We start from the raw sequence: 27,320 nt of genomic DNA on the forward strand, positions 1-27,320 counted from the left end.
TGCTCCAGTAACCCAAACTTAGAAAGTATTTTTTCTTTTTTTTTTCTTTTTTAAGACAGAGTCTCGCTCTGTTTCCCAGGTTGGAGTGCACTGGCATGATCTCCGCTCACTGCAAGCTCCACCTCCCAGTTCAAGCCATTCTCCTGCCTCAGCCTCCCAAGTAGCTGGGACTATAGGCGCCCACCACCATGCCCCGCTCATTTTTTGTATTTTTAGTAGAGACGGGGTTTTACCATGTTAGCCAGGATAGTCTCGATCTCCTGACCTCATGATCCGCCCACCCTGACGTCCCAAAGTGCTAGAATTACAGGTGTGAGCCACTGCGCCAGGCCCTTTTTTTTTTTTTTTGAGATAGAGTTTTGCTCTCGTCCCACAGGCTGGAGTACAATGGTGTGATCTCGGCTCACTGCAACCTTTCAAGCGATTCTCCTGCCGGAGCCTCCCGAGTAGTTGGGATTACAAGCACCCGCCACCATGCCTGGCTCATTTTTGTATTTTTAGTAGACGGGGTTTCGCCTTGTTGGCCAGGCTGGTCTTGAACTCCTGACCTCAGGTGATCCACCCCCTCGACCTCCTAAAGTGCTGGGATTAACAGGCGTGAGCCACCACACCTGGCCAAGTATTTTAACTTCTTATCCAGACTCTTTCCTCAGACATCCTGCTAATGTGGTACTGCTCATACGTAGACTGCAATATATCTATCTCCCCACTCAGACTGCAATCCTCCACAGCAAAGACCTGATCTGATTTCCCTGCATGTCCCCAGTGCCCAGCATAGACCTGGCACTAAACAGAACAACTTAGGCTGGGCACAGTGGCTTATGCCTGTAATCCCAGCACTTTGGGAGGCTGAGGTGGATCACTTGAGGTGAGGAGTTTGAGACCAGCCTGGCCAACATGGTGAAACCCCATCTCTACTAAAAATACAAAAATTAGCCACCGGCCAGGCGCAGTGGCTCACGCCTGTAATCCCATCACTTTGGGAGGCTGAGGTGGGTGGATCACCTGAGGTCTGGAGTTTGAGACCAGCCTGGCCAACACAGTAAACCCTGTCTCTACTAAAAATACAAAGATTAGTCAGGTGTGATGGCGCATGTCTATAATCCCAGCTATTCGGGAGGCTGAGACAGGAGAATCACTTGAACTCAGGAGGCAGAGGTTGCAGTGAGCCAAGATTGTGCCACTGCACTCCAGCCTGGGTGACAGAGCGAGAGAATCCGTCTCAAAAAAAAAAATTAGCCAAGCATGGTAGTGTGCGTCTATAATCCCAGCTACTCGGGCTGGCTGAGACAGGAGAATCCCTTGAACCCGGGAGGCAGAGGTTGCAGTGAGCCAAGATCATGCCATTGCTCTCCAGCCTGGGCGACAGCGAGACTCTGTCTCAAAAACAAGAAAAAGAAAAAAAAAAAAAAAGAAAACTTAATAGGCTCCCCTGTCTTCAGTCTTAGCTCTTCCAGTGCCTCCCCCCTGCTCCCTGACCTTGCTAAACTGAACAGACTCCCACTCTTGCCTGCTCAGGGACCTCCACAGCACCCCATATTCTATGGAACAAAGCCAAGCTCCTGAGTTTGGCATTCAAGACCTGTTCTGGCCTTAGCCTGACTCTCCAGCTTCATCTTTTCCATGACTGTGTATTTCACCCCCCTACCCCCACCCCACCAAGAAGCAGGAATTGCAGCCAGATCAGATGACTTGGACACAACAGTCTCCACGCTTTCACTCCTGCACGTGCCAAAGTGATGACGTCTTTCCTCATCCTTTAAGCCCCAGCTCATATGACATTTACCTTGGGAAACCTTCCCAGGCTGCTCCCATCCCCACTCTAGGGAGCCAGTTGCTGGGCTCTGGCCTCCCATAGTAATCTACGCTTCCTCTACCATGGTGTGTATCTTACTGTAAGACTTCTTTTCTCATCTGTCTTTCTTGTTTCTTATTCCCTAGACTGGAAACTATCTATGGATTTCATCTCTATTTTCCTAGGACCTGTTGCTAAAAAAGTGAATGAACCTAGCTTACCTGTTTCACAGTCCCAGAGACGACAGCTGTTGTCAGCTGAGCCAGTGAGGACATGCTTGGTGTCCCCTGAAGAGTTGTTAAGAAACATGACGAAGTTCACCTGAGCCCTTGTCCTCTGGGGGAGGCCAAGTGAGTCATCTCCCTGTTCAGCCCCAAAGAGCCTTTCTTCCCCTCTTACCTCCTTATCCAGAACTGGAACTTGTCCTAAATGTTTCCCCAGCCAGTGAAGAGACCAGGGAATAGGAGGTATTGTTCTCTAGGCCCTCAACAACACCCCCAACTCCCAACTTCCAACCTAGCCTCTCCATTGCTGACAGACCCTAGCAGCATGGACTCAGAGCCAAAACAAGGATACAGTCAGCGTCCACACACCACACAGCTCCGGTATGGCCCATGTAGGTGCCCAGCCTCTCACCATTCACAGAGTACCATACATTGACGATCTGGAAAAGTCAAACCACAGGATAGTAAGAGCGATGCTTCCTACTTTACCCCAGGAACCCTCAGCAGCCTGTAGCCAGGCTGATTCTGCCCTCTTCTCTTCATTTCTTGGGAAACAGCAGGGAGCTGATAAAAAGACCAACTCCTGGATTCTCCTCCCTTTCTGAAGGTAAGCAACAGAGGAGTCAGGCGGCTTGTAAAAGCATCCTCATTTGTTAGCTTCAGCTCTCCTGGGACTCCCAGTGGCTCCACAGAATAAAAGGCCAAGTTGAGCTCCAGTCCAGAAAAACAGTATCTCTGATGTCTTATCCAAGTGGGAGCAGTTGATAGTAGGGAAGTCTGGGTTCCAGTGCCTGCTCTGCCACTGTCTCACTGTATGATCTCAAATACAGTGCTTCTCTCCTTTGAAGTTCAGTTTTCTCATCTTGAAAATGGCCAGGCTGGGTGTGGTAGCTCACGCCTGTAATCCTAGCACTTTGGGAGGCTGAGGCAGGCGGATCACCTGAGGTCAGGAGTTCAAGACCAGCCTGGCCAACATGGTGAAACCCTGTCTCTACTAAAAATACAAAAAGTTAGCCGGGCGTGGTGGCACGAGCCTGTAGTCCCAGCTACTCAGGAGGCTGAGGCAGGAGAATCGCTTGAACCTGGGAGGCGGAGGCTGCAGTGAGCCGCGATTGCACCACTGCACTCCAGCCTGTGTGACAGAGCGAGACTCCGTACCCCAAAAAATAAAATAAAATTTTAAAAAGGCAGTATCATGAGGGACTGTTTTGCATTGAGTAGCAGGATGGGATTGACTTAAAATGAGACTAGAGACAGCCTCATTAAGTCCCCTGTGTCTGAATAACACAGCCTGCACTATCCTGGTAGAAAAATTAGATTATCCCTAAAGGCCGCATCCCATTCTCTGGGCAAGCTGACCCTCATCCTTATCCCCTTTCCACAGTGGTCTCTTGCTTTTCTTTTCTTTTTTTTTTTGAGACAGAGTCTCGCTCTGTTGTCCAGGCTGGAGAGCAGTGGCGCCATCTCGGCTCACTGCAGCCTCCGCCTCCCGGGTTCACGCCATTCTCCTGCCTCAGCCTCCCGTGTAGCTGGGACTACTGGCACCCGCCACCACGCTCGACTAATTTTTTGTACTTTTAGTAGAGACGGGGTTTCACCGTGTTAGCCAGGATGGTCTCGATCTCCTGACCTCGTGATCTGCACGCCTCACCTTCCCAAAGTGCTGGGATTACAGGCTTGAGTCACCCCGCCCGGCAACTGTCTCTTGCTTTTCTTGGAGTACAGTGGCACGATCTCAGCTCACCGGGCTCCAGCGATCCTCTCGTTTCAGACTCCGAAGCAGCTGAGGCCACAGGCGCGAGCCACCACATCAGGCTAATTTTTTGTGTGTAGAGATGGGTCTTACTATGTTGCTCAAGCTGGTCTCCAACTCCTGGGCTCAAGCGATCCTCCCACCTCGGCCTCTCAAAGTGCTGGGATTACAGGCGTGAGCCACCGCAGTCGGCCAATCGAGTTCTTCCCTACCTTTCCCAGTAGAATACTTTCGCCAACCTACCCCCGGGATGGCCTCTCCCTACTTCTCAGAATGGGCCGTTCTTTGGTTCCCCGCTAACGGCAAAACTGGCATGTCCACCCATCGTCCTGGCAGAAGGATCTCTCCCCTCCCGGACCCCCTCCGCATGGTCCCGCCCGCCCTCCAGCCGACGCTCACAGGGTCCTTGGCCACAGTAAAGAGGAGGTCTCCTTCGCGGTTATACTTAATCTGCGTAATGGACCGCTCATGGCCCTGCAGTAGGATCGGCTTCTGTGGGGACAAGATGGTAACGTCAGTGCTCGGAATTGGGCCCCGGCCTCAGCCCAGGACGCCCACTGCAATACCCATAACTCTGAAACTCACCATCCCGGCGGTGACGCGAGAAAGGCCGCAACGTGAGTAGGACCGGAAAACGCTTTGGGTCCTCTTCCGGATTATGGGTCTCCGCCCCCTCGTTCCCGGAAGTAGAAGACAGCGGCGTTGCCATGGCGGCGTCTCTGGGTAGGTAGCCGACCCCGCCCCTCCATGGATTTCCCGACCCTCGCCTCGAATTCATTTCCTGCTCCACCTGCACCCCCTAATCCCGACCCCTGCTACAACCCCAGAGGCTGGACTCCTGGATTCATCTCCCCAGCCTCGCTGGGCCTGCCTTAGCCGCCAGTCGCAGCCGAGGCGAAGACAGCGAAGGAGGGAAGTCGGGGCGGCTAGCTGGGGCTAGGAGGCCAGGAGAGGGCGGGGTGGGCGGCCGTTTGGGGTGGGGGTCAGGGTGACGCACTCGTCTGTATTCAGGGCAGGTGCTGGCTCTGGTGCTGGTGGCCGCTCTGTGGGGTGGCACGCAGCCGCTGCTGAAGCGGGCCTCCGCCGGCCTGCAGCGGGTTCATGAGCCGACCTGGGCCCGGCAGTTGCTACAGGAGATGAAGACCCTCTTCTTGAATACTGAGGTGCGTCTGTGAAAGGCCCCTCTCTCGGGGGAGTTGCCACCAATAATTTGGTCTTTGGAGTCAAACAGGTCTGGGTCAGCCCCACCCCCACTCACCAGAAATTCTCCGAAGAGTCAGTTGTCCTCCTTAAGCCTCAGTTTCATCATCTGTAAATGGCGATTATAATAATAACCATCTGATAGGGCAGTTGTGGGAATTAGGTGAGATACGTAGAGCATTTAGCTTTGGGCCTAGAACATAGTAAGTGCTCAATCTATGGCTGCCATTATTCACATTTTATTATTGTGATTCCTTCAGTTAAATAAGGCAACATTTGTGAGCCTTTCCAGAGGGAGGACTTAGGGCTCAAATTGGCCCTGCAGGGGAGGAGTTCAGAGAAGGAAGGCTGGAGCTGGAGGACTTGGGGAAGGATTCCTGGAGGAGCTGACATTGGCATCAAGGCCTTGCAGGATGGGAATTAGCAGAGTTGAGGGAGAGGGTAGTTTGAGCAAAGGCACAGAGTTCAGTCTGTTTCCCTCTTTGCCCTGGAAGGGTTCTCCTTAGAGGGATTAGTGTTCTCTGGGTCTTTATAACCCTCCCTCCCTCCAAGGAAAGGCATTCGCTAGGAGCTCAAAGAAGGCAGTGCTGCTCAGTCAGGCCATCACACTGACTGCAGGTTTCTCCTCTTTCCAGTACCTGATGCCCTTTCTCCTCAACCAGTGTGGCTCCCTTCTCTATTACCTCACCTTGGCATCGACAGGTGGGTCCTGGCTTGGAACTGTTATGCTTAGTGTTTGAGGCCACCTGGAAGAGTGATTTGAGGGGGTGGAGCTTGAAACACCTCATTCCCATCAGTGAGAGAGGGCTGACTAGCTCTAGTTCCCTCTTAGTACCCTCTTCTCTGAACAAGAGGGACACAGTGGGCTGGTTATGAGTATGTTGCTAGGCACTGGTGTTGGTTTGAAGGCTGGCAGTCTTGTGTGACCAGCGGAGGAAGAAGGAAGGTTCATTTTGCTGTGCCAAGTGCTGGCTTTCACTTTCTTGCTTCCACTGTGTGCTACCTGCCTGACCATGAGCAAGTCCCTCATTTGAGACTTGGTTTTATACAGCTGGCTTCATAGCATTGTGAGGATTAAATTTAATGAATGAGAAACATGTAGGAGAGTGCCTGGCACACAATTAGAGCCCCATATACATGAATTTCCTTTCTCTTGACATTTGTTGACTGCCCTCTACTACGTCAGATACTGCACTAGTCTTACACATTATTTAATTCCAATCATGATTCTGTAAAGCAGACATGATTATCTTAGAAAATGAAGTTGCAAAACTTTGGGCAATTTCACCTCTCTTAAGTCCCACAGTATGTCAGTGCAGAAGGATTTGAAGCCATATATTAAAGTTTATGCTCGACTGGGCATGGTGTCTCACGCCTGTAATCCCAGCCCTTTGGGAGGCCAAGGAGGGCAGATCACTTGAGGTCAGGAGTTTGAGACCAGCCTGGCCAACATGCTGAAACCCCATCTCTACTAAAAATAACAAAAGTAGCCAGGTGTGGTGGTGCGTGCCTGTAGTCCCAGCTACTTGGGAGGCTGAGGCACAAGAATGACTTGGACCCAGGAGGCGGAGGTTGCAGTAAGCGGAGATCACGCCACTGCACTCCAGTCCCTGGGCAACAGAGCGAGACTCTGTCTCAAAAATAAATAAATAAATAAATAATATGCACTTATTTATTTATTTATTTATTTATTTTTTTTTTTAGTAGAGACGGGGTTTCACCGTGTTAGCCAGGATGGTCTCGATCTCTTGACCTCGTGATCCACCCGTCTCGGCCTCCCAAAGTGCTGGGATTACAGGCTTGAGCCACCGCGCCCGGCCAATGCACTTATTTATGAGTTTGAAAGCCTCTGGCCTCATGCATTCACTGCTGTGGAAGAATGCTGAACCCTTGACCAGCTGACTACAGCTAGCTATTCACCAAGTTTTAATCACAGTATTAGATTCTTTTTATCTCATTACCCTCTCTGCCTGTATCCTTTAATATCCATCCTTTCTAATAACCAGAACAGTAATCACTATTTATGAAGCGTCCGCTTCAGCCAGGGATGATCCATGCATTATCACAGCTCATCTTAACAACAGTCCAACAAAAGAAATGGTATACTGTGATCCCTGTTTTACATATGGGGAAACAGGTTGAGTGTTTGAATATCCTAACCAAGATTACAAGGGAAACTCAGATCTGCCTCACTCCAATGCCCTCACTTTCCCACTGCACCATGCTACATCCTTCTCCCATCTACTGTTGCAAACCAGACCTCAGCAGCCATGACACTCCTTGTAAGGTATATAAACTTAAGAAGGCAGTTCTGGGCAGGGCACAGTGGCTGAGGCCTGTAATTCCAGCAATTTTGGAGGCTGAAGTGGGCAGATAACCTGAGCCTAGGAGACCAGCCTAGGAACAACAGCAACAAAAAAAAAAATACAAAAATTAGCTGGGCTTAGTGGTGCATGCCTGTAGTCCTAGCTGCTCAGGAGGCTGAGGTGGGAGGATCGCTTGAGCTCAGGAGGTTGAGGCTGCAGTGATCAGTGACCTCACCACTGCACTCCAGCCTGAGCAACAGAGAGAGACCCTGTCTCAAAACAACAACAAAAAGAAAAAAACAACAAAGAAAGCAGCTCTTTGTAAGTGGGGTTGTTATATCAATTTCTTAGATGGGTAATGCCTCCATGCTGGGGCCTCTCAGGGGATGAGGAGCAGGACAGTTTGCTCCTCTCCCTCACACAGGCGAGCCCTGGGAGTGCTGGGAAAGAATGTGCTGAGGAGCCAGTGTGAGCATCTGGTCTGCAGTTGAGTCTTGTTACTATGGATAACTCAGCTGATTTATCCATTGGTCTTTTTTTGTGTGTATGTAGCTTTTTTTTATTTTTTATTTTTTATTTTGAGAGGGTATTTTGCTCTTGTTGCCCAAGCTGGAGTGCAATGGTACAGTCTCGGCTCACTGCAACCTCCGCCTCCTGGGTTCAAGTGATTCTCCTGCCTTAGCCTCCCCACCAGCTGAGATTACAGGCACGTGCTACCACGCCCGGCTAATTTTGTTTTTTTGTTTTTTTTTGTTTTTGAGATGGAGCCTTGCTCTGTCACCTAGGCTGGAGTGCAGTGGTGCAATCTCTGGTCACTGCAACCTCTGCCTCCCAGGTTCAAGCAATTCTCCTGCCTCAGCCTCCCAAGTAGCTGGAACTACAGGCATGTGCCATCATGCTTGGCTAATTTTTGTATTTTTAGTAGAGATGGGGTTTCACCATGTTGGCCAGGCTGGTCTTGAACCCCTGACCTCAAATGATCCATCCGCCTTGGCCTCCCAAAGTGCTGGGATTGCAGGCGTGAGCCACCACAACCGGCCTAATTTTGTATTTTTAGTAGAGACGGGGTTTCTCCATGTTGGTCAGGCTGGTCTCTTAACTCCTGACCTCAGGTGATCCGCCCACCTCGGCCTTCCAAAATGCTGGGATTACAGGTGTGAGCCACTGCGCCTGGCTGTGGCTCTTTTTTTTTTTTTTTTGAGATGGATCTCGCTCTGTTGCCCAGGCTGGAGTGCAGTGGCCCGATCTCCGGTCACTGCAACTTCTATCTCCCGGATTCAAGCAATTCTCCTGCCTCAGCCTCCTGAGTGGCTGGGATTATGTGCCACCACGGCTGGCTAATATTTGTATATTTAGTAGAGATGGGGTTTCACCATGTTGGCCAGGGTGGTCTCGAACTCCGGACCTCAAGTGATCCACCCACTTCAGCCTTCCAAAGTGCTGGGATTACAGGCGTGAGCCACCACTCCTGGCCTGTGGCTCTCTTTTTAATGTGATAACAACACTTAACAGGAGATCTACCCTCAACAAATTTTTTTTTTTTTTTTTTTTTTTTTTTTTTTTTAAGATGGAGTCTCGGCCGGGCGTGGTGGCTCAAGCCTGTAATCCCAGCACTTTGGGAGGCCGAGACGGGCAGATCACGAGGTCAGGAGATCGAGACTATCCTGGCTAACACAGTGAAACCCCGTCTCTACTAAAAAATACAAAAAACTAGCTGGGCGAGGTGGCGGGCGCCTGTAGTCCCAGCCACTCGGGAGACTGAGGCAGGAGAATGGCGTAAACCCGGGAGGCGGAGCTTGCAGTGAGCTGAGATCTGGCCATTGCACTCCAGCCTGGGCAACAGAGCAAGACTCTGTCTCAAAAAAAAAAAAAAAAAAAAAAAAGATGGAGTCTCCCTCTTGTCGCCCAGACAGGAATCAGGAATGCAGTGGCGTGATCTCGGCTCACTACAACGTCCACCTCCCGGGTTCAAGAGATTCTTGTTACTCAGCCTCCCAAGTAGCTGGGATTACAGGCGCCTGCCACCACACCCGGCTGATATTTGTATTTTTAGTAGAGACGGGGTTTCCCCAGGTTGGCCAGGCTGGTCTCGAACACCCTACCTCTGGTGATCCACTTGCCTCGGCCTCCCAGTGCTGGGAATACAGGCGTGAGCCACTGTGCCGGGCCAACAAATTTTTTTTTTTTTTTTTTTTTTTTTGAGATGGAGTCTCGCTCTGCTGCCCAGGCTGGAATGCAGTGGCCGGATCTCAGCTCACTGCAAGCTCCGCCTCCTGGGTTCACGCCATTCTCCTGCCTCAGCCTCCCGAGTAGCTGGGACTACAGGCGCCTGCCACCTCGCCCGGCTAGTTTTTTGTATTTTTTTTTAGTAGAGACGGGTTTCACCGTGTCAGCCAGGATGGTCTCGATCTCCTGACCTCGTGATCCGCCCGTCTCGGCCTCCCAAAGTGCTGGGATTACAGGCTTGAGCCACCGCGCCCGGCTTGGCCAACAAATTTTAAGTTAACTCCACTAGTCTTTTTCTTTTCTTTTCTTTTCTTTTCTTTTTTGAGACGGAGTTTCACTCTTGTTCCGCAGGCTGGAGTGCAATGGCGTGATCTTGGCTCACTGCAACTTCCGCCTCCCGGGTGCAAGCACTTCTCCTGTCTCAGCCTCCTGAGTAGCTGGGATTACCGGTGCCTGCCACTACGCCTGGCTAATTTTTGGTATTTTTAGTAGAGACGGGGTTTCACCATGTTGGCCAGGCTGATCTCAAACTCCTGACCTCAGGTGATCCACCTGCCTCGGCCTCCCAAAGTGCTGGGATTAGAGGCATGAGCCACCGCGCCCGGCCAACTCCATTACTCTTTTTCAAGTTTGCTTATTGGCAATCAGCCCCTTGGAACTTCAGAATTAAGGAACAGATCCTGGGCTATGATGCCCTCTACCCACACCATTGGTCCAGCCGAATGTCCTGAACAGGCCCTGGCTTCTTCCTTCTGACGCTTTTTATTTTTAACTCCATAAGGCCTGAGCTTGGGCTGAAACAGAAACAAAATGTGCTTCACCTGATGTTCTGCTTTGTCTGTATCCACAGCTCAATAACAGCGCAGGTTTTGGAGTCAGGCAAGCCTTAGTTCAAATCCTCAACTTGCCTTAGTTTATGTGACTTCTTTGAGCCTTTGTTTCCTTTATGCAAAATGGTGATAATCCCCTTCTTGCAGTGTTGTGAAAATTGAGATATGTACACAAAGCACCCAGGCCATGGTATTACAATAGTGGCTGTGCTTGGTGTTACTTGACTCTCTACTGCATCCTTTGGGATTTGGGTGCCTGCCTGTCTGTGCAGATGTCCTTGAGATCTCACAAGTTCTCTCTGAGTGCAAAGACCTCATTCTCATTATCAAACCAGGCTGGTCCCAGACCTCAGAGTTCAGGTCTTCATGCTGGAATCCTGGGAAGCACTGAACGTGGAGTCAGGAGATGTGGGTTTGAGTCCTGAGATTTGCTGTGACTTCAGCTGGAAGATGGGGTTATGATACCTTTTTTAAAGGTATGAAACGATGATAATGGAAGTGTTTTGTGCCTAGAAAGGCATTTGTTGCATCTCAGGCATTCTTTCCATTCTGACCACCCAGATCTGACCCTAGCTGTGCCCATCTGTAACTCTCTGGCCATCATCTTCACACTGATTGTTGGCAAGGCCCTTGGAGAAGATATTGGTGGAAAACGTAAGTCAGGCTACTGCGAGTGCAGGACTCAGCTCTTTGGACATCGACATACCTGTGTTAGTTCCTTCCCAGAACCCATCTCCCCAGAGTGGGTGAGGGCACGGCCTTTTCCCATCCTGCCCTTTCCTCTGCAGCTGTTCTGCTTCCTTGTGGCCTTCAGAGTTCCCTTGCCCTGGACAGTTTGGGGACAGAGGCTGGGGCGGGATTCAGGACCAGACCCCATCTGAGCCCTTCCTCCAGCCCTGTACCAGCTCCTACTGGCCTGGCTAAGCTCAGACCCCCTTGATTTCTGCCTATTATCCCAGGAGCAGTTGCTGGCATGGTGCTCACTGTGATAGGAATTTCACTCTGCATCACAAGCTCAGTGAGTAAGACCCAGGGGCAGCCGTCTACCCTTTGAGTGGGCTGAACCCACCTCCAGCTCTGCTGCCTCCAGGAAGCACCTGGGCCATGAAGTGCTGGCAGTGAGTGGATGGACCTAGCACTTCCCCTCTCTGGCTTCAGCTTCCTCCTCTCTTACGGGGATAACAGCTACCTCATGGATCACAATAAGAGAACAAGAGTGAAAGGGTTTTGTAACCTTCAAGTGCTGTTCAGCTGCTGGGATTTAGCACAGGAGACTCTACGCTCACCTTCAGCAACCTTTCTGCCCCAGCAGCTCTCTTCCTGCTGACATCTCAGGCCCCCAGCCCAGCCACCATTACTGTGGCCTGATCTGGACTATCACAGTGGCAGGTTCCATGGACTGCAGAACGCCAGCTGCATGGAAAGGGCCAGCTGCAGACTTTGAGCCAGAAATGCAAACGGGAGGCCTCCAGGGCTCAGTCAGAGCGCCTTGGCTGAATGAGGAGTGGAACCGAGGGGAAGAAGGTACATCGGAGTGGCAGATGCAGATGAGCTGTCTATTAGCCTTGCCTGCCTCACCCATGAGGTGGGCAGAAATTCTCACTGCCAGCCCCTCTTAAACAGGTAGACAGCTGTGAGCCCCAGCCCCACCTGACTCCAGCGCCCAGCACACCTGGCGAGTAGTAGCTGTCAATAAATCTGGTAAACAGACAGAGGTTAGTAAGTATTCTTTTATTGTGACAAACCCACTCCCCCGTTTGTAGCCTGTCCCCCAGGCTCAGTCAGCTACTCCTTTCTGTGGCTAGAGAATCCCATAAGGAAATAGCCCCCAAGCCAGGGCTGCTCTGCTCAGAGGAAGGGAAGGCTGGGCTGTGGGTTTAGGAACAGGAGAACTGGGAGGGCTGAGGAGGCCGCAGTGTACCCTGTGAGCCCAGGGGAGGTGCTGGCTCCTGAGGAACAAGCTGCTGGAGGCTGAGGACAAAAGGTGGCCAGAGTGGTGGTCCCCAGTTCCCCTCTGGAGCTGCTGGCTCTCAAGATGGCAGAGCTGGGGCTGAGGCTGAGATAGCAGCTCCAGCCCCAGGCTGGTTTTCCAGGGACAGGGCCTCTTCCGCTATCTGTGCTGCCCTCTGGAGGAGGTGGAAGGCCACACAGAATGGAGCCGTGAGTATGGCCAGCCTCTAGCTCTCAGCCATGAGGTCCCCGACCCCAAGGAAGAAAGAAACTGGAAATTAGGAACTGCTTCCTCATGTAACAAGGTAGGAAGTTGGGAGATCATTTACCTTCAGTCACAAGGGAGAACTCTTCCTCTGGCCCAGGGCTGCCAGTTTCCAGCTCAGAGCTCCTCCCATCCCAACATACTGTTCCCTGATCCAACAGCTTACCTGATCCAAGGGCTCCTCTGTCTGGGTGTCTTCATCATCTGCTACTTCCTGGGCGCCCCCGCTTTCTCCTTCCTTGGGTGGGGAGCTCCATATACTCCTGTAACTCCTAAGAGGGAGGCAGCACTGGGTGATGCCCAGGCTGAAGAGCCCTCAGCATTCCTGCCCTGGACCTTCATGCCAGCCCCTTTCCCTCCCCTGAACCTGGTTCTGCATTCCCCACCACCTCCCAGGATGGCAGGGAAGTGAGAGGTGGGCCTTTGGTCCCGCCCCCATCCCCTCTAGATCCCACCCCTGAAGTCTCATCGCTTTAAGCACTGTCCTTTCCAGGCGCTTCTTTTCGTGTGATGAGGCCCTGTGAAGAAGGAACAGGATATACAGATGGGGGGAGCTGGAGACAGTTATGATGAGGTTAGGACCAGCCTTTTTTTTTTTTTTTTTTTAACAGGCAGTCTCCTGAGTCAGAGTAGGCTCAGACTCCTTTATCTTTTTTTTTTTCAGTGCCAGCTTTGTGTGTGGGCATTCTGCTCCCATGGACATCCCTAACAACAGCAGGGACCAATCCATGTCACTGTCAAAAGGCAGCTGAGAAGGGCCTGAGCCCCAGGGACCCCTCACCTGATGGGAATGAGAGTATGGGGAGCTTGCTTCTTGGCTGAATGGTCTGCTGGGGTCTGGCATAGAAAGTGGATGGCTTAATTCCGTCTGGTTCCTTTGGAGAGGACTGGGTTACCTGGGCCCTGTGGCCTTGGGCCTAGAGAAGGGACACTGGGCTTGGACCCTGGTTGCTGGCCATTCTTACCTTTCCTACTCCCCAGCCTGACCAACATGGGGAAACCCTGCCTCTACTAAAAATTTGAAAAATTAGCCGGGTGTGTCTGGACGCGGTGGCTCATGCCTCTCATCCCAGCACTTTGGGAGGCTGAGGCAGGTGGATCATGAAGTCAGGAGATCTAGACCATCCTGGCTAACATGGTGAAACCCTGTCTCTACTAAAAATACAAAAAAAAATTAGCTGGGCATGGTGGCGGGTACCTGTAGTTCCAGCTACTCGGGAGGCTGAGGCAGGAAAGTGGTGTGAACCTGGGAGGTGGAGATGGCAGTGAGCCAAGATTGAATGCCACTGCACTCCAGCATGGGCAACAAAGCGAGACTCCGTCTCAAAAAAAAAAAAAAGAAAAAAAAAAAAGATTAGCTGGGTATGGTGGCACATGCCTATAATCCCAGCTACTCGGGAGGCTGAAGCAGGAGAATAGCTTGAACCCGGGAGGTGGAGGTTGCAGTGAGCCGAGATAGTGCTATTGCACTCCAGCCTGAGCAACAAGAGCAAAACTGTCTCAAAAAAAAAAAAAAAAAAAAAAAAAAAAAAAAAAAAGATTATTAAGAAGATGCAGGCCAGGCACAGTAAAATCTCAGCACTTTGGGAGGCCAAGGTGGGAGGATTGCTTCCGCCCAGGAGTTCAAGACCAGCCTATGCAATATCGTGAGACTCATCTCTATATTTAAAATAAAAGAAAAAAAGAGAGGATGCAGTGAAATAAGATCAGAGCCTGTGCCAGAAGAGTTGTCAGCCAGTCACTCCCCTCCCTTCCCACCCCTCATTGTCCCCTGCGTCACCTACCTCCTGCATGTGGGGCCTACACTTCGAGCCTGGAGGATGCCTACAATGACAAAAGGAAAGGCTTGTAGTGGGCAGAGGGCATAGAGTCAGAGCACACAGACCCAGAGGGTGGCTTCCTCTGCCTGGCCTGTTACCCCTCCACCTCCCACATACATACCAGCAGCCCCTGGGCAGGGAGGGGCGGGGCACCAGCAGCTCCAGATAGGGAAGGTCCTTGAACTCATCCTCTCCGACAGCCACATAGTAATGGCCAGTTACTAGCTCCTCCCGTGCTGACAGTGGGAGCCCCTCCAGGGTGCAGAGTCTGGGAGAGAGAGGTAAGCAGGATAAGGGCTGGTAGACTGAAAGCTTCTTCACATTCAGCAGACTGAGGGGGTGGGTGCAGCTATTCCAAGGTGCCCACTGGCCTCTGGGCACCAGTGACCCAGGCTCTACCCTGCCTCTGAGGGCTGGGCAGGGGGCCCTCTCCCAGTGGCATAGGGGGAAGTCCCATATTGGGGAATGTGCTTTCCTTTTGCCTCTTCATCCTCAGCCACAGCTGAAGCCAGTGGGGAGGCTCTCTTTGGGGACTTTTGGGCCCTCCCAGTCCCCATACTCACTTGCACACAGCCCCACTCTGCAACTTGACCTTCTCAGTCAGGAGCTTCAACACAGTTTCCCAGTCCTGGCTGGCAGCCTGGGACAGCTTCAGACTAAATGGGGGACTTACCAGGTCCCCATTCCTGAACACACTGAGACAAAAAGCCTGGTAAGGGGGAGTATCCCCAGGAGTCCCTACATGTGAGGCAAAGGGTGGCACAGGGCCAGCAATAACCATAACACTGGTCTCTTTTCACCCATCAAGCATGCTGGACTCCTATATTCCCAACAGTAGCCAGAGGCTGCTGGAACAAACAACACCATTTTCTTGGTCTCACGAAAACAAAAATTGACGCCCTTGCTCCCCGACACTGGCACTCACTGAATATAGCAGGGAGCACCTGCAGGCAGCCACCGTCCAACAGCCCCATCACACAAGTGGCGAGTCACGGGAGGACCCTGAAACCCAAATCAGGCCTCCAAATCAGGAGAGTCGGGGCCTTTGGTTAGGGGTGGGTCCATCCAAGGTGTGGAGTGAGGGGGCCGGAACCAGATGGGGGCAAGGAGGAATAAGACAGGTCACACCTTTCACCAAAAGGTGCTTCGATGTTTCCTAAGTCACATTCTAACCACCCCCTCCCCTAATCTGTTTCACAGCTTCCTCTTTCCTTTGGGGACCCCAGTGTGGAGATAAAGGCTGGGACAGAAGAAATAGTGTCTTGAAGTCCCACACCCCAGGAAGGATAGTAGCTGGCTCCAAAGTACCCCCCATGGAACTGGCAGATCCTGCTGCTTCCCTGACTTCCCAGACCAAATTGGGGGCAGTTCTAGGAGGAGTGGGAAGACAGGGGCTGGGGCACAGGTTTCCCCGGACTCACTTGTAGTCTGCAGCTCTTCCCACCTGGATCCTTCCCTCCATGAGGTGAATAGCTGAAAGGGCAGATAGGTCACAGGTCATCTCGTGGAGCCTGAGGCCTCAGTAGCCTGGCAGATGTCAGTGTTGGGTTGGGGCACAGCTCCCCAGATACCCCTCCCCATGGAATAGTGGCAGTCATCTCAGTCCAGTAACAGATATTGGCACTTGAACCTGCCCTGGGACTCTTTGAGTGTTCAAGTGTTGGCTGGGTAAGTGCTGGGTAAGTCTGGAAATCCAGACTGGGGTCTCAATACTAACCGTGAGATTAAAGGTCAAGAGGGCTGGGCATGGTGGCTCACATCTATAATCCCAGCTCTTTGGGAGGCTGAGACAGGAGGATCACATGAGCCCAGGAGTTTGAGACCAGCCTGGACAACCTAATTGCTAACAAAAACAAAACCAAAAATTAGCCAGGCATGGTGGCATGCACGTGTGGCCCCAGCTACTTGGGAGGCTGAGGCAGGAGGATTGGAGTTCGAGGCTGCAGTGAGCCATGATCACGCCACTGCACTGCACTCCAGCCTGGGTGACAGAGCAAGACCCTATATCAAAAAACAAAAAACAAAAACAAAAAAAGTCAAGAGAAACTAGAAACTGGTGTATTATGCATCCTGCTATATCCTAAGAATGTTCTCATTCATTCATGAGATAGGTTGTTTTATCTCCATTTTGTATGAGACTTCAAGAAATTAAGTGACTTGCCTAAAGTCACACAAGGAATGAAGCCTAGATTCTAAGTCTACCTAGCTTCCCTCCACCGGCCTTTTATTTTTTCTTTTGACACAGAGTCTTACTCTGTCCCTCAGGCTGGAGTACAGTGGTGCGATCTCAGCTCACTGCAACCTCTGCCTCCTGGGTTCAAGTGATTCTCCTTCTTCAGCCTCCTGAGTAGCTGTGATTACAGGTATGTGCTACCAGGCCTGGCTAATTTTTTTTTTTTTTTTTTTTTTGAGACGGAGTCTCGCTCTGTCACCCAGGCTGGAGTGCAGTGGCCGGATCTCAGCTCACTGCAAGCTCCGCCTCCCGGGTTTACGCCATTCTCCGGCCTCAGCCTCCCGAGTAGCTGGGACTACAGGCGCCCGCCACCTCGCCCGGCTAGTTTTTTGTATTTCTTAATAGAGACGGGGTTTCACCGTGTTAGCTAGGATGGTCTCGATCTCCTGACCTCGTGATCCGCCCGTCTCGGCCTCCCAAAGTGCTGGGATTACAGGCTTGAGCCACCGCGCCCGGCCCTGGCTAATTTTTTTTTTTTGAAATGGAGTTTCACTCTTGTTGCCCAGGCTGGAGTGCAGTGGCGCAATCTTGACTCTGCAACCTCTGCCTCCCGGGTTCAAGCGATTCTCCTGCCTCAGCCTCCCGAGCAGCTGGATTACTGTACCACCACGCCTGGCTAATTTTGTATTTTTAGTAGAGATGGGGTTTCTCCATGTTGGTCAGGCTGGTCTTGAGCTCTTGACCTCAGGTGATCTGCCTGCCTTGGCCTCCCAAAGTGCTGGGATTACAGGCGTGAGCCACAGCGCCTGGCCAATTTTTATATTTTTAGTAGAGACAGAGTTTCACCATGTTGGCCAGGATGGTCTCGAACTCCTGACCTCAGGTGCTACACCCACCTCGGCCTCCCAAAGTGTTAGGATTACAGGCGTGAGCCACCACGCCCAGCCACTTCCCCCAACTTGATCCTTACACTATAGTAAGCGACCTCAGCTGAGAGCTAAGCATAGGACCTGGAAGCCAGACGTGAGTCAGAGACTCAGGTACTCAAATTCTTCTCCCACCCTAGAAGACAGTATTCTCCTGCAATGGGGGATGACCCTAGCCTAACAGGAGAGTCTGGGATGCCTAAGCACAGTGGGGAGGAATGGATGGGCGGATTTAGAGTGTTCAGTGATAAGGAGTCCAAGCGAGAAGAGCTTTTGGAAAAAGGGGCTCACCCTGTGGGGCAGTGGTCTTCCCACAGGCTGATCTTGGCTGTGATGGGCATAAACATTAGTAACACACAGAATTCTATTTGAATTTCAGTTCAGCTATTTGTTGTGTATTCTTAGGCAGGTTTTCTGTGTGTTTTCCCTTTCTAATGGAGGCAAAACCACCCCCCACCCCGACATAGACTTCAGTAAGTACCAGTAACATGCTGGTACATACATGGTAGGTACTGAATACACGCTCTTGCCATTACCTCCCTTGCTAGGCTCTTTGAACAGCCCCAGCCCACTCACTGGAGCTTGTAGAATCGTTCAAATCCAGCGGCCACATACTGCCCTCTGTTCTTCAAGTCTGCCAGGCTGGTGACAGGGTGGCCATGACAAGGTGTGTAGAGGGCACGCACAGCCAGCGGGGCCTGCACAGCTGATGTCACCTCGCGGAGGAAAGCCTCCATGGTGGGGAAGCGACGTTGACTCACCACCAGCTGGGAGCCTGGGAAGAAGGGGTCTCCATTCCGGTACACCACTACCCTCTTGGCTGCTGGACTGCCACCTGCCATAGTGTATCCTCAGTCAGAGACACAGAGCTGTTGCCAGGCAACCAAGGGCTGGGAACATTGCCAATCAGAGGTGGAGTCCTGCCCTCTCACCCATGAAGGCAGAGGGAGACTGTGGCAGGAGCATTTATCTGCATTCAGGGTTTGATCCAATCTGCCCTGGGGAGATCATACTTAAACATAGGTGTTACCTTACTCTCCAGAGCCTCCTTGCCACTCTAAAGCACAAGGCTGAGTTCAATGGGGGATCAGCTTTGGGAGCTGTTCCCTAAGGAGGATGGCTAGATCTGTTCCTGGGCCATGGCTCCCAGCTGGCTCCAGGGTCAATGCCCCATGCCAGTAGGAAGTGAGCAGCAGGGCCCCGAGTCTGTCCTGGCCAGAAGCAGAAGATGAAAGCAGCCAGGCTCAGAATCTAAGAAAAACCTTTATTCCCAACAGGTCTCCCATTCCACTTCCCCTAGGTAACTCCTTAGCCACAAATTTGTTTTGTTTTTTTTGAGACCATGTCTCGCTCTGTCGCCCAGGCTGGAGTGCAGTGGCATCATCTTGGCTCACTGCAACCTCTGCCTTCTGGGTTCAAGCGATTCTCCTGCCTCAGCCTCCCGAGTAGCTGGGACTACAAGCATGGGCCACCACACTCGGCTAATTTTTGTATTTTTAGTTGAGATGGGGTTTCATTTCACCATGTTGGTCAGGCTGGTCTCAAACTCCTGACCTCAGGTGATCCACTCGCCTTGGCCTCCCAAAGTGCTGGGATTACAGGCATGAGTCACTGTGCCCGGCCCCTTATCAACAAATTTGGATTGAGCCACAGGCATTGAAAGCGTGTCCTTCCTGCTTCCCTATACTCATGCCAGCTCTCTACTCCAGCTTCTCTTGGTCCTACTAGCCACCAATGGCCAGGGGCAGAAGCAGGAGGCAGAGCTGGTCAGGGAGGTAGGGTAAGGTCTTGTCTCACTGCCCTTTCATAGCATTCCCCTTTGGAACTTGATCCTCTCCAGGCTTCAGGGTCTAGCCAGGTGGTCCTGTTTTCCATGGCCTGTCCCTCCACTGTTCCTCTCCTGTACAGCCTGCCCCTGTAGAAGACAGGATCTCAGGTGACTTTGATCTCCATGGTATAGTCCTCTGGTTTTTTTGTCCTTCGTGACTAGGCTCATAGGAGGTTCCATCTCTGGAGCTTCTGTCAGTGGGGATCTGGCCTTTGGGTGGTTTAGTCCTCCAGAGATCGAGGACACTATGCTCTGGCCCTGCCAAGGTCTCATCCCAGATGATGTGGTCCCCTGAGAGGCCCAACTCTTGTGTCCTGGCTGTTCGGCAGTCAGGCTCTTTGTGGTCTAGTTTTCTGGGAGACGTCTCCTTAATATTTGCGTCCTCATAGAGTGCAGACAGCTGTGTCCTGGACTTCCTGGGACAATGGTCCCTAGGTTTTAAGCCTCTGGGAATCTGGTCCTCCAGGATTTTCATCTGTAGCAGGCAGGTCCCTCCAAAGGTCTGTCTTCCATCATCTGGCCCTTTGGTGAGCCTGTCCCCCAAGGCCTGGCTGTTTGATGGGGGTCCAGACCGGCTGTAGCATGGTTCTCTGCACTTAGCCCCAGCAATGTTTTTTTGTGTAGTGGCCAAACATCCTGGGGATCTGTGGGCTGATTTGACCCTCTGACAGAAGTCATTCTCCTGTTCTCGCTCTCCAGTGGTCCTGTCTCTGTAGGACTGGTCCTCCAGTGGTGGCTCTCCAGCGGTCCTGTCTCTGTAGGACTGGTCCTCCAGTGGTGGCTCTCCAGCGGTCCTGTCTCTGTAGGACTGGTCCTCCAGTGGTGCGCTCGGTTGTGACTGGTTCCTCTCACAGGTCTGTTCCCCATGTTCTGGGCACACACTGGGCTCCTCTCTGATCAAGCCTGCCTCTGGGAATCTCAGTGTTTGTTTGAGAATTAGGTACTGTTGGAGGAGAGAACATACATTGTACCAAGTAGGCCTGCTTGGGCATGGCAGGAGGTCTCTCCCAAAACCCCCACCCTTGACCCTAAATGTTCTGAAAGATTTCCAGGATAGTGTTACCTCCTTACGGCTATTGATGGCCTGTTGCAGCCACAGCAATTCCATGGCCAAGTGGCTGCAGTGGTACTGAAGTTCTTGAAGCTGAGGTTGGCTGTGGGGCAGTCTTGGATCTGTGGCTTCTGTGAAGGAAGGAAGAAAGGAAGGAGAAAACCTTGAGGGAGCAGACCCTGGGAAATGGCCTAGCCTTAGACTTTGGAAACTCCTTTCCCACCACTGCCCAACCATGTGATGGCCCTATTCCGGCAGAGGGAAGACGGGAAAGGGATGCAGCTTATCTAGCGCGAGCCTTTCACTCTTCAGATGGGGAGGCTGAGGCACTGTGAGGGTCAGGGGCTTGCCCTGATCTTGGCAGAGAGGTACCTGGATTCTCCACCCTTGTCATGTCTCTGGTCTCCTCTTGGCTGGGTTTCCTGTTCTGCTCCATCTGAAGCCAGGAGCTGTGATCTCTGCAGACGCTTCCTTGATTTGCTGAGCTCTCTCCTGACTTCTTCAGCACCATCTCCTCCCAGGTGGCCTCTCCCTCAGACTCTTTACATGGGAAGTGCTTCCACAGCCCTTGCTCTGGATTTGCTACCCTGTCTCCTGCTTTCCAGGTCTGATGGGATTTTGCCTTCTGAGAAACAAGAGAGATGTGACAGCCCTAGGGTTAAACCCTTTCAAGTATCTGGGCACCACGATCTAGCAGACAAGTTGCTGAGGGTTAAGGAGTGGGGTGTGAAGAGGTGGGTCTACTGCCTCTTCCAGTGAGAAAAGCTTGTCACCGGGACAAGGTGGGTTCCACCCTGCCCAAGTCCCTCCTTCCCTTCTCTCCTAGGTGTGTTCTACCTCTGGGAGGAATCGCGGCCTGGGAATGCGGCCCTCGGTCCACTGAAGCGTGCCCAGGTCGCCCTCGACCTCCCGTACAATCGCCTCATACTCAGCTCGCAGGCTCTGGAACCGGCGTCGGACCAAGAAGCCCCGGACGCAGGCCTGGTATGGAGAATGAGAGGAAAGAAGTCTCTTATCACGGTAAGAGAGGGGGCATCTCGGAGGACTGTCCTGGAGAGGTCGTCCCGGCGAATGCAAGAGGCGACCCGATGGCGGGGAAAGGATAGGTGGACTGTGCGCTGGGACTCCGGGGGGCTCGAGGGAGAATGCCGGACTGGATGCCCCTCCTCGCCTTAAGGCTCTTCCCGTTTCCCTGATCCCGCACTAGCGTGTGGTGGGAGTGGGGGCGCGCAGGGCAGGGAGTCCGTGGGTCCCAGCTTTCCTCAGCGCGGTTGGGGAGGGTATCTCCAGAGGTTGGCGCGCGGTTAGGGGACTGAACGTGGCAGCGTCTCGCTGGGAGGTCCAGGTACGAGACCCCATGATTTCCCTAAGGGAAAAATCCTGTGCACCCCGCGCCCGCCCTCGCACCTGCAATGCAGACACCTTCCGAACCAGCAGCTTTTCCTCCATGGGACCCAACGGCCCGGCGGCCTGCGCGCCTGCGAAGTGCGTCATTAGTCGGCGTCGTTCCTGAGCATGCGCGGGCGTGGGCCCCGCCCCCGCCGTCCCCACGGCAACCTCCTCCAGTGCAGGGTAGAGGCGTCCTCGCGACAGGCGCACCTGCGTCGCCCCAGCCCCCGACTCCCCCTCCCACAGCCGCAATGTGTACTTGAAGGTACGCGGCGCTGGGCTGTCTCCGCGGAGGCCGGGAGGAAAGGCGCAAGGAGGGGAAGCAGGACACGGAGCCGCTTGCTTGCTTTCTGGTTTAATTCCATCCAACGCCCCCCTCCCCCATAGCACCTGGGGGGCCGCGGAACACCCGCCCGAGTCCGTAAAATGTCACAGTTTGAAGAGAATGAGAGGGGCAGTGTGGGCCTGCGTGGGACACCTACGCAGCAGACTGCTCCTCAGGCTCGGCGTTCTCGGCCAGGTGCAGCTTCTGGCTGTGCCTGTCAAGGATCGTGGCGCTTTGGACCAGTCCTTCCTCCCACCCTGGTCTCCCATCCTGCAAAGGCTTAGTTCCTTCACCTGTGCAAAGGTCCGGGGACGAGGGTCTCGGCCGTCTGTGGACTGAGGTTGCAGTCCCCGCCTGCCCTCTCTCACCCCCTCTCTTCATCCAGATCGTGCAGGTCAGACACACAGGTGTGCGCGCATGCACTCGCGCTCTGTTCTGACTGAGGACCAGGTGAGGTGGTAGTGTAAATTAGTAAAAATAATTGTTAAATGCTGAAAGGATAGGAGGACATCACAAGCTTTGCCATGACTGATATCAGCTAAAGTACTCACAAAGATTTTGATCAGTAGTAAAACATCCCCTGCAACCACTTTTCTTCTAATTTTGGGGAAATTCTAAATTCCTGTACCTGGGTTCGGGCAGCCTGTGGCTAAATCTGACAGGACTGCAAGAGGTTGGGAAGTTGGTTATGTGTGAATACTCCTGGAGGGCTGGGGAGGAGGAAGCTGACCTCTCAGGAACACACACACACACAGACGGGTTCCTTGGAAAGGATACATCGAATTACTTAGGTCTTCCAGCTATCAACAAAGAGAAAAAGGGAGGCTTCTGTTAGGAGGGGAACCAGGCCAAATCCCCAATGCTCTGGGGGCTATCTTCTGGGGAGGTTGAGGGGCCCAGAGCTCTTGGATCCATGCACTCCCACCTTTTCACCCAGGGCCCAGGAATGGCTTTGGGAGTATGTACCTCCTCCACCCCTGGTGCCCCCAGGAACCAAAGCACCCAGACATGAACCTACATTGCTAAGCAGCTGGTCCAGGTTACGGTCAGCCGTCGTCTTCTTCTGCTCCTCTGGCAGCCCCTCAGTGACCCCATCCTCTTCCTCTTCATCGTCCTCCTCCTCCCCACACACATCCAGGCTGAAGTGCAGCCGGGCCAGCTTCTCCTGCATCTCCCGAACGTGCTCCAGCTGCTCAAAGGAGCATTCCTTCCCTGGAATGAAGCCCCTGGCTGAACCCTGGGAAAGATTCCTGGAACCCTGGAACCCTGAAATCCTGGTCCCAGCCATGCCCCATGGACTGGGCCCTCCAGCCCTATCCACAGACCCGCTGACACCAGCCCCCAGGACTCACCGAAGGCCTGCAGCCGGCCCGAGTGGAAATCATTGAGCAGGTTCAGGAGTCCCCCCTCCATCTCATAGACATCGGTCACCTCAGTCAGAAAGGAGTGCTGCAGGGGCGTGCCTGCAGAGCCGCTTCCACCTCCAGCCAGGACTGGGCGGCACTTCTCCTTGCCTACTCTGGATGGGGTGGACATGACCATGATCACAGGGTGGGGGACAGTCAGGCACCTCCAGGCCTTTTGTGCCATCTACCTATGCACTAATTTACCTGCCCATCTGCACTAACTCATCTGCCCGTCTACTCACTAGCATAAATGGATAAGTTTATGGTTCTCCCTTGGGCACTGGGAAGGGGTGAGGAGGCGTGAAGAGGTCAAAAAGAAGTCTTTTCTGCTAATAACACAGCCAGAGCAGTGCCTGAAAGGGGGTCCCTGGGTTCCTGTCTGAGTGCCTCACTCATTTGTTCTATGACCCTGAGGCAGTCACTTATCCTCCCTAGTCTTCAGTATATGTAGAGACAGCTACTCCCTTATTGTCACCAGGGCTATCTTACCTCCTCCCAAAATATCTTTCTGTCCCTCTTCTTTTTTTTTGTTTTTTTGAGACAGAGTCTCTGTTGCCCAGACTGGAGTGCAGTGGCACGATCTCGGCTCACTGCAACCTTGCCTCCTGGGTTCAAGCGATTCTCTTGCCTCAGCCTCCCGAGTAGCTGGGATTATAGGCGCCTGCCACTACACCCTGCTAATTTTTTTTATTTTTAGTAGAGATGGGGTTTCACCATGTTGGCCAGGCTGGTCTCGAACTCCTGACCTCAGGTCATCCACCTGCCTCGGCCTCCCAGAGTGCTAGGATTACAGGTGTGAGCCACCACCCCCAGCCCTCTTCTTTTTTTTTTTAATTAAATTTTGTTTGTTTGTTTGAGACAGTCTCACTGTCACACAGGCTGGAGTGCAATGGCACAATCGTGGTTCACTGCAACCTCTGCCTTCCGGGTTCAAGCGATTCTCATGCCTCAGCCTCCTGAGTAGATGGGATTATAGGTGCCCACCACCACGCCCTGCTAATTTTTGTATTTTTAATAGAGACGAAGTTTCACCATGTTGACCAAGCTGGTCTCAAACTCCTGACCTCAGGTGATCTGCCTGCCTCAGCCTCCCCAAGTGCTGGGATTACAGGCGTGAGCCACCATGCCCAGCCAACCCTCTTCTATTTAAAAACTGTTTTAAACAAAAACAAAAATACATAGAAAACAAGCCAAACCAATAAACCGAAAAAACTGTCTTAAAATTTCCACTGCTCTCAGGATAAAATTGAATGCCCCTGCCATTCTGGCCCTCATGCCTTCCCAGTTGCCTTTCCTGCTACTCTCCCCACAGCCTTGAGCTTCATGCCTCTTAGGCAACACAGGGAAACACAGTGGTCTTATTTGGAACAACTGGAGAAACAATACATTGTATTTAGTGGGGAACAAACACGGACACATTATAAGGCAGCATGCAAACTCCCAATCATAAAAGAAAATTCAACAGATAATTCAGATTGTGCCCCCAGGTATTCCCTCACCATTTCCTGTCCCCTGATACTCCAGGGCCCCCAAACCACCTGTGGTTCCTGAAACCTTTCAGGTAATGGCTTTCTTCCATATTTATACCAGGTAAGCCTCTCAGTGTGGAACATTCACTTTCTGGCAGAATTGCTCACTCCCTCCTCTGAGGCGCATCCTCACGCTATGTGATCCCAGGGACCCACCTGGCCCTTTGGCACACAGCTGAGGGTAGGGACTGGGTCTGAGTGAGCTCTTAGTGCTCAGGGGCCTGCTCCAGAAAGCCATCAAGCATTGCTTAGGAACTAAAGGCAGAGGCCCCCCTTGCCTTCCTCTCTACAGTGCAACCCAGAGTTGGGGTCCCTTCTTCTTTGCTTCCCTTCTGTACCCACCTCTTGAACTTGGCCCGCTGCTTGGGGGATGGCAGATGAGGAAGTCCTAGGGCCAAGGAGCCGCTGTGGCTGGTAGGCACAGGGACCCTGCGTAGTGTGCCTGGGGCCTGGGCTGGCTGGGCCAGGCAGGGCTTGGGACTCCGTTTCTTCTTTTTGTCATCCATTGGGCGCTGGCTGGGCCTCAGGCCTAGGAGGGAAGCAACCCCACAAAGATAGCCAGGGGCAGAGTTAGCCCTTTACCCAGAAATCCCTGAGAACTGCACCAGGGAAGGGACCTGGCACCTTCCAGCTTGTCCCCTCATCTGTACGGTAGGGGCAGAGCCAGATGCCAGTGGCTGCTGCTGGGATCGTGTACACTTGAAGGACCTTCTAAGGCCCACCCTAATTCCCCCTAAGCCTGAATATCTAGGCCCCTCCTGAAAGGGTGGGACCAGACACAATTATCTTGGCGCTACTGGGGCTTCCTGTCCCCGCGGCTGGGGGGCGGGGCTGGCAGAGGAAATGTAGTGGGAGACAGGACAGAGGTGAGCTGCAGATTAGGGGTGTCTTAACTAAGCCCCATTCTATTTATTAGTGGCCTAAGCAGATGCTGACAAACCCTGTCAGCATGGGAGGGGGACAAGGTGCGGGCGGGGGCGTCTGGGAAGGCCCCAGAGTCTGGGGTAGTTGTAGGAGAAGCCGCGGCACACAGCGCAGGGTTCATTGTGGGTTTCCCCCACATAGACACCGGCATCCCTCCTTTTCCACCCACCCCCAACCGAAAACATTAGGGACTCCCAGAAGTTCCCCCGGGTGTGCTTCCAGCTGCTTCATTTTTCCCGGTCGGAAAGTCCCTGCTGGGCTTCAGCTGCAGCCAGGGTGGGCTGGGTGGTCGGCCCCTGGCTGCCTGGGCCTCCGACAAAGGCTGTGCCTGTGGCTGGGCTGCTCCGCGGTCCCCGGTCCAGCCCCGCTCCCCAAGCCTCTGGTCGGCTGGGGTCCCCTCCTCTGGGGGTCTCACTCCAGGCTGCTGCTACCAAGCCTAACTCCGAATTCTGGGACTGGGGGTGGCGGTGGGGATGGGTGGCGCTTAAGCATTTACACTGGCACATAGCTGGCTGGCACCGACGGGGTCTGCGGGTGTGGGGACGGGAGACAGGAGCGCATCCTTTGCCTCTCCCTGCAGCAGCTTGACCCAATTAGGGACTTGATAGAAGAACTGGAGCCAGAGCCCGTGCTCCCCAGGAGCGGCTGGGGCGACCGGGGATCTATTTCCCACGCCCAGGCTCCAAAGCCATGTGCCAAACTCATCGCTCAGCTCCGGAGCCGCGCTCGAAGACGGAGCGTCAGACCCGCGTCATTCCGCCCCCGCCCTCACTCTCTCAGGGGGCTACTGACCTGGAGGTTTGGGGTCTCGAGGATGCTTCGGTGCAAGGTCCCTCCGCCCTCCGCCCTCTCCTCCCGGGAACACCACCGGGTGAAAGCTAAGCTGGAGGGAGTTCATTTGCATTTAAAGAGAAAGTGACCTTCTCCTTAGCTCGGAGGGGTGAGAAGGGAGGAGCATCCCCGCGTCTGCTAAGCCGTTCCTCTCACTCGACCTCACCTCCCCGCCTGAACCCTGGGGACCCTGTTAGTTGTGTGATGGATATTTTAAAAAGATTTTCCCTTTCCCGGCAGTTTCAGAAAGAAGCTACAGTTCCTTACAAAATGGTGGTGGCTTTGTCAGAAAGTGGGTGGGGCGGGGGAGAGGAGAGACAGAGAGAGAGAGAGAGAGAGAGAGAGAGAGAGAGAGAGAGAAAGAGAGAGAATGTAAGCATAGAAAAAGCACAAGCAGCAACAGCAGCAGCATCAGGAAGACACTTGGAGCAAAGACAGCCATCAATGGAGTGAGTCCAGTGCCCTGTTGAGCACTTTACGTACATTTCATCCCTGTAACCACCCTTAAGGAAGATATCAGTGTCATTCCCCATTCTACTGAAAGTAAGCAACAGTCTTTTGAAGGCAAA

At 52.9% G+C, this 27,320-nt stretch overlaps 5 protein-coding genes across 7 annotated transcripts in view; 1 reads left to right on the forward strand and 4 right to left on the reverse strand.

The window, feature by feature from the left end:
- LOC105494630 (eukaryotic translation initiation factor 3 subunit I) overlaps positions 1-4,491 on the reverse strand; it is a 9,993-nt gene extending 5,502 nt beyond the window's left edge. Inside the window, exons 1-4 of the mRNA XM_011763229.2 lie at positions 4,358-4,491; positions 4,172-4,264; positions 2,372-2,459; positions 2,017-2,082 (exon numbers count right to left, since the gene is read on the reverse strand). Coding sequence (XP_011761531.1) covers positions 2,017-2,082; positions 2,372-2,459; positions 4,172-4,264; positions 4,358-4,360 — 250 coding nt within the window. The 5' untranslated portion in view covers positions 4,361-4,491. The remainder of the gene's footprint in view (positions 1-2,016; positions 2,083-2,371; positions 2,460-4,171; positions 4,265-4,357) is intronic.
- On the forward strand, positions 4,379-12,046 carry LOC105494631 (transmembrane protein 234). 2 transcript variants are annotated; one of them, XM_011763232.3, is made up of 7 exons: positions 4,379-4,495; positions 4,784-4,935; positions 5,608-5,674; positions 10,896-10,988; positions 11,294-11,352; positions 11,718-11,858; positions 11,958-12,046. In XM_011763232.3, the coding sequence occupies exons 1-6, from the start codon at positions 4,480-4,482 to the stop codon at positions 11,829-11,831; spliced, it is 501 nt and encodes a 166-aa protein (XP_011761534.1). In that variant the 5' UTR covers positions 4,379-4,479; the 3' UTR covers positions 11,832-11,858; positions 11,958-12,046. The 2 variants fall into 2 exon arrangements, with proteins under 2 accessions (XP_011761534.1, XP_011761533.1); XM_011763231.3 differs by having other exon boundaries at positions 11,718-12,046.
- Positions 12,047-12,179: 133 nt separating this feature from the next.
- On the reverse strand, positions 12,180-18,573 carry LOC105494633 (doublecortin domain containing 2B). Its single transcript, XM_071096909.1, is given in 10 exon segments — positions 12,180-12,460; positions 12,716-12,772; positions 12,775-12,821; positions 13,331-13,466; positions 14,334-14,373; positions 14,491-14,637; positions 14,933-15,064; positions 15,295-15,371; positions 15,791-15,842; positions 18,045-18,573. Coding segments are annotated over 10 exon segments (1,050 nt in total). The 5' UTR covers positions 18,311-18,573; the 3' UTR covers positions 12,180-12,364.
- A 139-nt stretch (positions 18,574-18,712) lies between these two features.
- On the reverse strand, positions 18,713-21,971 carry LOC105494634 (IQ motif containing C). 2 transcript variants are annotated; one of them, XM_011763235.3, is made up of 5 exons: positions 21,755-21,971; positions 21,185-21,328; positions 20,720-20,972; positions 20,360-20,478; positions 18,713-20,239 (listed from the first exon to the last, which is right to left on the reverse strand). In XM_011763235.3, exons 1-5 carry the CDS (start codon positions 21,839-21,841, stop codon positions 19,319-19,321), a joined length of 1,524 nt encoding a protein of 507 aa, XP_011761537.2. In that variant the 5' UTR covers positions 21,842-21,971; the 3' UTR covers positions 18,713-19,318. The 2 variants fall into 2 exon arrangements, with proteins under 2 accessions (XP_011761537.2, XP_011761539.2); XM_011763237.3 differs by lacking the exon at positions 21,185-21,328.
- Positions 21,972-22,075: 104 nt separating this feature from the next.
- Positions 22,076-27,007, reverse strand: LOC105494626 (coiled-coil domain containing 28B). Its single transcript, XM_011763214.3, has 6 exons — positions 26,713-27,007; positions 25,339-25,525; positions 23,414-23,580; positions 23,080-23,273; positions 22,839-22,861; positions 22,076-22,269 (listed from the first exon to the last, which is right to left on the reverse strand). The coding sequence occupies exons 1-6, from the start codon at positions 26,822-26,824 to the stop codon at positions 22,215-22,217; spliced, it is 738 nt and encodes a 245-aa protein (XP_011761516.2). The 5' UTR covers positions 26,825-27,007; the 3' UTR covers positions 22,076-22,214.
- Between the last annotated feature and the right edge of the window lie 313 nt (positions 27,008-27,320).

This window comes from Macaca nemestrina, chromosome 1 (assembly GCF_043159975.1).
Source record: "Macaca nemestrina isolate mMacNem1 chromosome 1, mMacNem.hap1, whole genome shotgun sequence".
In the NCBI taxonomy this organism is placed as follows: Eukaryota; Metazoa; Chordata; class Mammalia; order Primates; family Cercopithecidae; genus Macaca; species Macaca nemestrina.